Source organism: Mytilus edulis, unplaced genomic scaffold (assembly GCF_963676685.1).
Source record: "Mytilus edulis unplaced genomic scaffold, xbMytEdul2.2 SCAFFOLD_2372, whole genome shotgun sequence".
Taxonomy (NCBI): Eukaryota; Metazoa; Mollusca; class Bivalvia; order Mytilida; family Mytilidae; genus Mytilus; species Mytilus edulis.
The window spans coordinates 2,917-14,089 of NW_027267282.1; the positions used below are offsets into that span (position 1 = coordinate 2,917).

At 39.1% G+C, this 11,173-nt stretch overlaps 3 protein-coding genes across 3 annotated transcripts; all 3 read right to left on the reverse strand.

Annotated features, from left to right (window-relative positions):
* Window positions 1–1,737: 1,737 nt before the first annotated feature.
* LOC139505105 (uncharacterized) lies at window positions 1,738–2,256 on the reverse strand. Its single transcript, XM_071294917.1, has one exon. The coding sequence runs from the start codon at window positions 2,254–2,256 to the stop codon at window positions 1,738–1,740; it is 519 nt and encodes a 172-aa protein (XP_071151018.1).
* A 630-nt stretch (window positions 2,257–2,886) lies between these two features.
* On the reverse strand, window positions 2,887–5,460 carry LOC139505106 (uncharacterized). Its single transcript, XM_071294918.1, has 3 exons — window positions 5,191–5,460; window positions 4,569–5,108; window positions 2,887–4,017 (listed from the first exon to the last, which is right to left on the reverse strand). Exons 1-3 carry the CDS (start codon window positions 5,458–5,460, stop codon window positions 2,887–2,889), a joined length of 1,941 nt encoding a protein of 646 aa, XP_071151019.1.
* Window positions 5,461–6,751: 1,291 nt separating this feature from the next.
* LOC139505107 (uncharacterized abhydrolase domain-containing protein DDB_G0269086-like) lies at window positions 6,752–9,001 on the reverse strand. Its single transcript, XM_071294920.1, has 2 exons — window positions 8,813–9,001; window positions 6,752–8,593 (listed from the first exon to the last, which is right to left on the reverse strand). Exon 2 carries the CDS (start codon window positions 8,300–8,302, stop codon window positions 6,752–6,754), a length of 1,551 nt encoding a protein of 516 aa, XP_071151021.1. The 5' UTR covers window positions 8,303–8,593; window positions 8,813–9,001.
* Window positions 9,002–11,173: the final 2,172 nt, after the last annotated feature.

Sequence of the window (11,173 nt, forward strand, 5' to 3'; positions counted from 1 at the left end):
ATTGTTCCAAACTCCATTAGAAATTTGAATTGAGATCAGTTTTGGAAAAACGGAAAGGGGGATGTGAAAAAAAAAATGGGGGGGGGGGGGGGGGGTAAATTTTTCTCATTTCAGATTTCATAAATAAAAAGAAAATTTCTTCAAACAATTTTTTGTGAGGGATTAATATTCAACAGCATAGTGAATTGCTCAAAGGAAAAAAAAATATTTTAAGTTCATTAGACCACATTCATTCTGTGTCCGAAACCTATGCTGTGTCAACTATTTAATCACAATCCAAATTTAGAGCTGAATCCAGCTTGAATGTTGTGTCCATACTTGCCCCATACTTTTACCAAAAGGATATTTGCATGTTTGAGGTACCAGCTTTGATTATTTATTTAAATATCAGGTTAACTTCTTTTTTTAAACAGGATGAGACCAGATTACTGAATGGTAGCTACCCAGAGTTCACAGACTGTTTCCAGCAGACGTTACTTGTTTGGGTGCCATGTGGTTTCCTGTGGCTCAGTGCACCGTTCTACCTTTATCATCTTCTGAATGTTGATGGAGTTACTCGTCCCCACTCATTCCTGAGTGTGGCTAAAACTGTTAGTACATGTGTAATATTTCTATGGTTTCAACTAGTTTGATTTAACCCTGCTGCATTAACTAGTACAGTCAGTTTTTGGTTTTTTTTCGGGTTTATGTTTTATTTTTTAAAGAGTTTGTTGTTGAATGCAGATTTATAACAATCTACACATGTAGATGATATTTGATATTTTAACAACAGGGCAATTTTAGAGTTTGAGACAAAGATATAAGTATAAATCCTGGTCTCGGCACCAATATCTTGAGGGTTATTGTCTTTGTAATACTTGTGGAAGAAAATAACGTATTGCTAGTTGAGATGCTTTATGATCGTAAGATAAATACATAGGTTACAATAGCGTTACGTTACATTAAAAATGTGTGCGCGAAAGTACGGGAAACAATTACATAACATAACGTTCTAAAGTCTCTTGGTATGCTGAGCCTGACTCAGCTAGTATAACCATGTGATTGTATCGCAATCTCGGCAAATTACAAAGAATAACAACTTGTGTGTGAAGAATTGTAGATTGTAATTCCACCAGAAATGATACAGGAGTTTTACAGAGTGTGTATTGTTTTGGTAAACTGAAAGAAATAAAAAATACAATATTTTACAATATGTACGAAAGAAATATATGAATGTTCAATGCAATAATAATATCAAGTCAAAAACGAAAGTAGAATTCTCAGGTCAATTCATAGAAATAAACAATTACAGTTCGTATTTGTTGAATAAACGTGGAATTCAAGTTAACGGAATTAACGGTATATATATTTAACAGTTTATAATCGATTTGAAACGTACTTGACGGTGATTTGTCACAATATCCACAGGAGCAGATTTGTCGTGGCATCCATTTGCAATAGACAGGTGAGGAAGAGAAAGTAAACGGTAGTGAAAATACGGATAAGTCCAGATTATTTCCGGAAAATATGAATGTCTGAAAATTCAATCCAATAGACTTTATAGTAAAATACAGTTGCGTATGTGATCCAGAATACTCCCCGTCTGAAATCTACCTGATATCACTATTCCAGAAAGTATAATTCCAAATGTGAATGTCACTATATTAATCCAAAATATATACATATAATTACACAGGTTTGTTCTCTATGAGAAGAATCATGTCCACGATAGGGCGTGTGTAGGTTGTGGCTTTTCCATTAACGATTACTCGCACTTCTGCTTTTTCGGACATGTTCGTCTGAACTTTTAAAAGAGTTCACTATAATTCCAACGGGCCATTGGGTACGGCAAATGTTTTTGTCCTTTAGAAGAATGACGTCTCCTTCGATGAGATCACGGCGATCTTCGGTCCATTTTCGTCGTTGTTGTAGTAACGGCAGGTACTCCTTCCTCCAACGGGACCAGAAAACACTGGCTAGAGCCTGTACTCGTCTCCATTCGGCAAGACAGAGATCTCGTTTGTCGAATTCCCCAAGATGGTCTGAAGTGAAAATGTAGTCGGTTTTCTGCGTCAATAACATAGCCGGAGTTAATATTAACGGATTCTCTGGATCTGTTGATACCGGTACCAGAGGTCTAGAGTTCACTATTGCTGAAACTTCTGCCATTAGTGTGTTGAGCACGTCATGTGTTAGGCTTCTTCCGGCTGCGTTAAGAAGCATAGAATCAAGAATTCTCCTAGTGATACCAATCATTCTTTCCCAGGCTCCACCCATGTGGGACGAATGCGGCGGATTGAAGATCCAAGTTGTACCAGAATTATACAGAAAGTTATTGAAGGGTCCATCTTCAACGTTGATTGAGTCAATCTTTAAATCGTCGATTGCGCCGATAAAGTTCGTTCCACGGTCAGATCGGAAAAATCTTAACTTGGCCTCTTATAGCGGTGAATCTCCTGACAGCGTTTATGAAGGCTGAAGAACTCATTTCCTCGATTAATTCGATGTGAATAGCTCTTGTCACTAAGCATGTGAATAAAATTGCCCAACGCTTTGAGTTAGCGTATCCACCACGTGTTTTACGTGAAAACAATTGTCCAGGGTCCAAAGGTGTCTATTCCAACGTTAGTAAACGGAGGTGAAGGTTCAAGACGGTCCTCTGGCAAATCAGACATGATTTGATACTCGGTTTTTTCCTCTGAGTTTGCGGCATGTCACACATTTGTGAATAATAGATGAGATCAAGCGTTTTTGCTCCTACGATCCAAAATCCTGCGGATCGAATCGCTCTATCTGTGAAATGGCGACCTTGATGTTTTTATCTTGTTGTGGTAGTGTCGAACTAATAATGTCGCTATATGATGGCGTCCAGGGACGACCAATGGTTTCTTTTCACGGAGGTTTAAGTCAGATTTGGCGATACGGCCCTCCTACTCGTAATAGTCCTTGTTTGTCCAAAAACGGATTAAGGTTAGCTATCGGACTCCGCTTATGAATTTGTTCCTGACGTTTAATGCAATCTATTTCATCTCCGTAAACTTCATATTGAGCAGATATTAAGATGAAATTTTCGGCATTCGAAAAGCCTTCCAGAGAAGTCACTGGTGCTGTCTGTTTAGACCCGTGTAAACGGAGAAAACGTTCCAAAAAGGCTATCGCTCGCACAAGTGATGTCCAGTTGGAGAATCTGTTGAATCTATCAGTTCCGATACCTTTATGCTCAAGTGTGGCAAATGTTTTTGCAACATTAACAGTTGCACGTATTTCTCCATCTTCCTCTGGGTCTATTAGCTGATATATGTCCTCAGAATTCTTTTGTTCTGAGAAAAGAAATTGTCTTGGTCCTAATAACCATTCGCTGCTATGAATTTCGTGAGCAGGTACGGACCTTGTTCCCAAGTCTGCGGGATTACGGTTAGTTGGTACATAATTCCATTGACTTGGAGAGCTAAATTTTCTTATTTTCTCTACTCTATTGGCGACATAGATAAAGAACCTTCTTGTCTCGTTACTGATGTAGCCTAGGACTACTTTACTGTCTGTGTAGAATTTTACGGTGTCTATATGTAAATCTAAATTATCCATGATGGTCTGTGTTATCTCGACCGCTAATACTGCAGCAGATAGTTCAAGGCGTGGAATAGTATGACCACTTGTTGGTGCAACTTTAGCTTTCCCAAGAATGAAACCTATGTTTGGTTCACCACTACTATCGGTCGTGCGTAGATATGCAACAGCTGCTATGGCTTTTTCTGATGCATCAGAGAAGACATGTAACTCTTTTGTGGTGGTTTTGCTAAGATACGGCACGTAGGTACGTGGAATGCGCAATGTTTCGATAGCAATTAGAGTATCTCTCCAAGATTTCCACTCATCTGCTGTCTCATCAGTGAGAGGTTGGTCCAATCGACGGTTTTCTGATACTATTTTCCTTAATAGGAGTTTCCCTTGTATAATCACCGGAGCCAAAAATCCCAGAGGATCGTAGAGACTGTTGTATCGTTGATAAAATTCCTCTCCGAGTGATCGGTTTGTTTTCTGATGATAATTGAAATAAGACGTTATCAGTGTTTACGTCCCAGCTGAGACCAAGACTACGTTGTAGGGGTTTGCTGTCGCATTCTAAGTCTAGATCTTTAAGATTTGAAGCCAAATCACTGGCATGAAATGCAGACATAACTTCCGCACAATTAGAGGCAAACTTGTGAAGGCGTAAGTTTCCATATTTTGCTAATGCTTGCTGTGTATCCTTCATGAGCTTAACAGCTTCCTCTTTAGTAGGACATGACGTTAGACCGTCGTCGACATAGAAGTCTCTTGTAACAAAGCTAGTCACGTGACTGCCAAACTCTTGTTCTGATGCTTGAGCTGCTTTTCTGAGTCCAAGCGTAGCAACGGCAGGTGACGGACTATTTCCGAAAACATGAAACTCTCATGCGGTATTCGACAAGGTTCTTCTGTAGGTCATTGTCTTTATGCCATAAAAATCTCAGATAATTACGGTGGTCTTTTCTGACAACAAAGCAGTGAAACATATGTTGAACGTCTGCAGTAACTGCGACCATTTCTTTCCTGAAACGCAGCAATACTCCCAAGAGATCATTGGTCAAGTCTGGACCTGTAAGCAGGACGCTGTTAAGTGAAACTCCGTTACATTTGGCGGAAGAATCAAACACACCTCTTATCTGATCGGGTTTCTTCGGATGGTAAACACCAAACAATGGCAAATACCAGCACTCCTCATGTTCGTGCAATGGTGGAGCGAGCTCTGCATGATTATTATCTAAGATTTTACTCATAAAAGTAAGAAAATGTTCCCGCTTCACTGGGTTTCTATTCAGACTGGCGTCTAACATGTTAGCACGGTGAAGAGCCTGGGGTCTGTTGCTTGGCAATGGCTGTCTTGGCACTCGGAACGGTAACGGTGCTACCCAACTTCCTTTCGAGTCTCTGACAAATTCGTTGTCCATCTGTTTCATGAACATTTTGTCCTCATATGACTGTCCAGGCTTATCATCGTCCCTTGTTTTTTCAAAGAGTGGCGATTGTAAATCTTTCGTTACAGGGGTCTGTGTAGTTTTCCCGGATGTCAAACTTGCTTGTGCATGGTTGAAAAGTTGAAGGTTGTCCTGTAGGTAAAATGTTGGTTATTTTAACATTTAACTCAAGAGGAACATGCTGCTTGTTAATGCAGGTTTCTCCTATCACTACCCAACCAAGTTTCAATTGTTGTGCATATGGAGTTCTGGGTGGTCCTATGCGCTGGTCGAGGACATGGTGTGCCTCTATAAGGTCTCTGCCAATTAAGAGAAGAATTTGCCAATTTTTCTCTATAGGTGGAATGCTACCCCTAAGTTCTTTTAAATGAGGGTGATGCATTGTTACTTCAGGAGTAGGTATTTCGTCCCTATTATTTGGAATATGATCACATTCAATCAGTACAGGAAGGTCAAACTTGTCATTACAGTTGATTGATTCCATGATGAAACCTCTTCCTCTTTTCCCGGAGGTGACTACTTTGCCGGAGCATGTTGATAAAGTATAGTTCTCCGGTTTATCTTTGACGTCGAAAAGATTAAAGAATTCGGGGCGATGCTAGTGACCGGTTGCTTTGGTCATCAATGATGGCGTACATGCGAATAACTTTGTCCTGGTTATCTTTGTGATAAACATTCACAGGCAGTATTTTAGCACAAGATTTCCCGCTATATGTATCTTTGCAGATCTCAGTACAGGTAGAGTTAACTGAGGTTGCCTTAGTTTCAGCCGATTCTATAGGCTCCCCGCCGTAGGCTTGCTTAGGCGGGCTAGATTGAGAACTTGCAGGTTGCTGTGGTCTAGTGATGTGAAGTGCGGTAGTGTGTTGTTTACTTCCACATTCTTTACATCTTATGCGTGCATTGCATTCCCGGCTCCTGTGTGTGGTAGAATCACAACACTTGTAACATACATTGTTTTCTTTTAAAAGACCTTTGCGCTCCTCTATTGACTTGGCTCGGAACGCTCTACATTCATTTAAGGAATGCTTTGTATTGTGCAGAATACAAAGATCTTGTTTGCTGGCTTCACCAGATTGCTGCTCAACTGCTGTTTTATGAGCACCAACTTTAGTCTTAGGGTAAGACGTAGACCTTGGCGCAGCACCTTTTGTATTTGGTGTGACTTTTGACCCAAAGATGAACCCAGGATCGTTCTTTGTTTTGCTTATTTCCCCTGATGAAGGCAGAGAATTCTGTGAAAGGTGGAAAGGCAACTTCATATTTAGACTTGTATCTTGTAGCCCTCGTTGTCCACTTTTCTTGGAGTCCGTACGGTAATTTTTCAACAATTGGATTTATCCCGGACGAAGAGTCAAAGTATGCTAGCAAACATCCCAGCTTGGGATTTTCCTTGTGATATTCTATTTCTGATAGAATGTCAGACAGTTCGTAGAGACGGTGCGTTGTCCTTATTCGTCAATGTAGGGAATTTGGCAAGTTTACTCATGAGAGAGGCTTCTAACATTTCTGGAGCACCATACCGCTCGTCAAGCCTCTTCCATAGTCTCTGTATACCTATTGAAGGATTATTGGCGTTCGACGCTCTTATGCTAATGGCGTGTTTAGCAGACTCTGGACCGAGCCACTTGATCAGTAAATCGATCTGTTCTGAGTCAGAGACTTGTAACTCATCAGTCACGTTCTTGAAGCTTGCTTTCCAAGTATGAAAGGATTCTGCCCGATCGTTAAAGCTTATTAATCGGGAGAAAAGCAGGTCCTTGCGTAAGAGGAATCTAGTTATCTCTGATGTAAGGTTGATTTTGTTGCTGGTGTGCAACAGGGATCTCTTCTATTACGTCTTGTTTTTTGTGCGAAACAGGGATCTCTTCTATAACGTCTTGTTTTGTGCGTAAGACAGGGATCGCTTCTTTAACACCCTGTTTTTGGTGTTCAGTAGTGCTCTCATCTGAAAGACCTAGTTTTTGCATGCCGGTTACTAATCCCAGATCTGGGATAAAGGTAACTTCCGGTGACTTATTATCGAAAGGCAAGACGGCAGATGTCTGTGACAGCAAGTTCGATGCCACGGATGGCACGAACGCTGGTGCTTCGTGACTCAGCTCGATCTTAACAGGAATTTGTTTTTTCTTTTGAGGTCCTGTTACTTCCTTAACAACAGTTGATACAGGAAGTTTATTGACGAAATCTTGCACACGCTGGAGCGGGTCTTCCTTTTCGTCAGGGAGATCGCTATACGCTTGGCTATCATCGTATTCCAGGATACGAGCCTCGGCTTCTGCGGCTGCAGCTTCTCTTTGTGCTTCAAGAAGATTAAATTTGGCTTTAAGCTCGGCCTTTTCCCGGCTTACTCGTGCGGCTTCTTGTTGCATTTGAGCCTTCCTGCGCATAGCTTCTTGTTCTAATTGCGTTTTTCTGTGAGCGGCCTCTTGTTCTAATTGCACTTTTCTGTGAGCGGCCTCTTGTTCTAATTGCATTTTTCTGTGAGCAGCCTCCTGTTCTAGCTGAACTGTTCTCTGTGCGGCCTCATGTTTACGTTGAGCGACTTCTTGCTCCATTTCTGCCTGTTTACGACTGGCTTCCTGTTCCATTTCAGCCTTTTTGTGTGCTGCTTCCTGTTCCATTTCAGCTTTTTTGCGTGCTGCTTCCTGTTCCATTTCATTTTGTCTGAACAGGGCTTGTTCTTCTAACATTGCTTCCTGTTGTAGGATAAGGGCATGTTTTTCGACAAATGCTATCTTAGACTTTGCAGCCTCTGCCTTGGCTCGCTTTCTCCGTGCCAGGCTTGACATGTCTGACACGTTAGAGCTACCGCTGTGAGAGGTTTTCTTACCCCTTGAGGTCTTTGTTTTAGTGGATTTGGCCTTTGTTAGAGCGAGGCGATGCTCGTGTAGTTTTTCCATAACTAGCTCCACTTTGGACAGACGTAAATCCAAAGAGAGTTTACATGCATCAATTTCTTTTTGACTCTCCAATGTTCGGGTCCTTTTCAGAAAGTCTAAGTATTCATCTGTGAGCCTACGATAATTATTACAGGCTTTAACAAGTTTGTCCTGGACTGTTAGGAGTTGCTGGAGATCGTTAGGAGGCGTTGTTACTTCCAATAACTGGGATTCAATGTCTGCCCAGAGAGCCTCTAGTTCCTGACAGAACTTGTCACGTTTTTCAGTGAAAGCCCCTTGTCCTTTTTCCGTGAGGTCACGTACTCGCCTAGCCTCGGGAGTTTCATCTGACTGTGATGTATTAGACGGATTTTCTAATAGTTCAGGGACATCTCCTTCTTGGGGCTGAATCTCTTCTTGTTGTTCTACATGACTGGGATCCATGTTGACTCAACGTTGTTGGGTTGCTGTCGAGTTCACACAAGATATGTAGTCCACTGTCAGTGTAAAGGTATGTACGTATGTACGTTGCTACGTTGTCGTTCCTTGTCTGGATATGTAAAGACAGGTTGTCGTCAATTTACTATGCTGAGCCTGACTCAGCTAGTATAACCATGTGATTGTATCGCAATCTCGGCAAATTACAAAGAATAACAACTTGTGTGTGAAGATTGTAGATTGTAATTCCACCAGAAATGATACAGGAGTTTTACAGAGTGTGTATTGTTTGGTAAACTGAAAGAAATAAAAATACAATATTTTACAATATGTACGAAAGAAATATATGAATGTTCAATGCAATAATAATATCAAGTCAAAAACGAAAGTAGAATTCTCAGGTCAATTCATAGAAATAAACAATTACAGTTCGTATTTGTTGAATAAACGTGGAATTCAAGTTAACGGAATTAACGGTATATATATTTAACAGTTTATAATCGATTTGAAACGTACTTGACGGTGATTTGTCACAATATCCACAGGAGCAGATTTGTCGTGGCATCCATTTGCAATAGACAGGTGAGGAAGAGAAAGTAAACGGTAGTGAAAATACGGATAAGTCCAGATTATTTCCGGAAAATATGAATGTCTGAAAATTCAATCCAATAGACTTTATAGTAAATACAGTTGCGTATGTGATCCAGAATACTTGGCCTATATTCACGAAACCCTGTTTATTGATTGAAGACCATATGTTGACCTCAGAGTAGACGTCATTTGATGTAAATTTTAGAACTGTTTGGTTGTTGTCCTATTCGCTGTTTCAGAATGCATTCTAATGCATTTTGGGTTAAATTTCGACAGCATACAAAAAAATGTTGTGATTGGTTAAAACTCTTTTTAACATAGAATTCATCTAATGATGATGTGACATTATGTTCATCTTAGGGAAAGAACAATGAAATTGCCCAATTTTTAGGATGTAGGCAAGAGAGTCTTTCTGTCTGTCCCATTTTTGTTTCCACTGTCTAACTTAAGTTTTTCTCATCCAAATTTTATGAAACTCATTCACCATGCTAAGAATCATAGCTCCCTGACTGAGGTTGAATTTGTTCAATGAGTTACTTACTGTTCTAAAGTTGTGTCCCATTTTATCTTTTTTAAATTTGCAATGCTTAGGCAGGGGTATTTGTGTGCTCATACAAATTCTTCTTTTATTTCATTTAGATTCTGAAACAGCTGATTGATGCTCAACCTACAGTGTGTTTTATTCATTTAGTAATTTTCCTGCAAAATAGGAGACAGAAATTTTAATGTTTTAAATATAGTATTATATGAAAAAAAGAATCTGGTAGCTAAATAACCTTTGTTGATTTAACTGTTTTTTGAAAATTTATTTTATCAGTGTTATTGAATTAGGTTGAAGTTAGATATGAAAAGATAAAAAATCTCTGTTTAGTAATTATTTTATTGAAAAAGAAGGGAAATGTAAATTTGATTGTGTTAAGATACTATCTGGAAGTTTTTAAAGTTTGCATTGAATTATAAGTCAAGTACATTTGACTCAAAATTTACAAAAAGGTTTTTCATTGTATTCCCATGTCATAGTTTAAAAGGTAGGGGTCATATTTTTTTGTTAATGTATTGTCCGCCAAGGAAACCTCTTGGGTAACAAAACAAAACAGCTATAACTTGTTACCGTATTTATTCTATTAAACGCCCCGGGGGCGAAGACAATTTCTGAAAGGGGGGCGTCAATTAGAGAAACGAATTTCGTACCTTACTTCATTGAGCTTTACCTGAATTTTGTTGAAACAGACTATAGTAACATACAAGTGTTTCTTATTGTCTCCATAATCTATAAATAGCGTTTATCGGTAATGTGACCTCATCTAATAATTAGTTTAAAATTTATAACGTACTGTGTAACTGACAGATCTATTTTTGGAAACTTGTACACACTGTGTTGTATTATCGGAGTGGATTAAAACATGGAGGGGGTCCTCATTAGGGGGTTCTGATCCCGGATCCCGCTTACTGTTTTGTCAGATTTCGGTTTCCCGCTTACACTATGTACGTAAGCAATTCTCAATTTTTTTGCAATTTCCCGTGTCCCGCTAGACTTCATCTCCGGTTTTCAGGCACAATTTGATTTTCACGTGTTACGCTTACAAAAAACCCGCAATCCCACGTCACGCTTAGACCCCAATGAGACCCACCATGGACGTTATTGATTTTTCGTTTCATGTTTCTGAGTGACCGGGTCGATGTCTTTGAAATATTGTAATGGGTAAGTTTTAAATTAATTTTTTTAACTACAAAAATGGGGGCGTTTATTAGAAGTCAAAAGTTCTGAACACACTATTTTCGGTAGGGGGGCGTTAATTAGAAGGGGGGCTTTAAATAGAATAAATACGGTATGTCCATTTAGATAATAAAAATTAGGACCCGTGATATGTTGCAACAGTCTTAAATTTACATCAGATGTTGCTAATAACTGTAATAGTATACTGGTATATGACTTCAGATTCTACAAGAAGAGTGTTCCTAATCTCTAATGCTGCAAACTATATATATAGTGTAATTAAGGTAATTCAGTGGTATAGAAACAAAATGACAGAATTTTCTTATACTTTGCCAAAATAAAGATTTTACTTATGCTTTTTTCAAAAAAATGATAAAAAGTAAAGGTCACCATGCTATTTTTCAAGGTACAAGTCGTTTCAAAAATTGCCAAAATTTGCTTAGATTGTTTATGAAAAGATACATTTTTGTGCATAGAAAGAAATCTATGAGACAGAATTTTTGAAATAAAATATGAGAAGATAGGTTTTATAATATATTTCAAGAAAATAAAATGAAAATATGGTGTCA

Bases quoted from the DNA above. Each gene is read 5' to 3' on its own strand.
- LOC139505105 (XM_071294917.1), bottom strand. From the start codon at position 2,256: ATGGGTGGAGCCTGGGAAAGAATGATTGGTATCACTAGGAGAATTCTT.
- LOC139505106 (XM_071294918.1), bottom strand. From the start codon at position 5,460: ATGGAATCAATCAACTGTAATGACAAGTTTGACCTTCCTGTACTGATT. The intron at 5,109-5,190 runs GTAGTGATAGGA...TTTTACCTACAG, and splicing joins AACAATTGAAACTTGGTTGG to GACAACCTTCAACTTTTCAA. The intron at 4,018-4,568 runs GTATTGCTGCGT...AATTATCATCAG, and splicing joins TGACCAATGATCTCTTGGGA to AAAACAAACCGATCACTCGG.
- LOC139505107 (XM_071294920.1), bottom strand. From the start codon at position 8,302: ATGGATCCCAGTCATGTAGAACAACAAGAAGAGATTCAGCCCCAAGAA.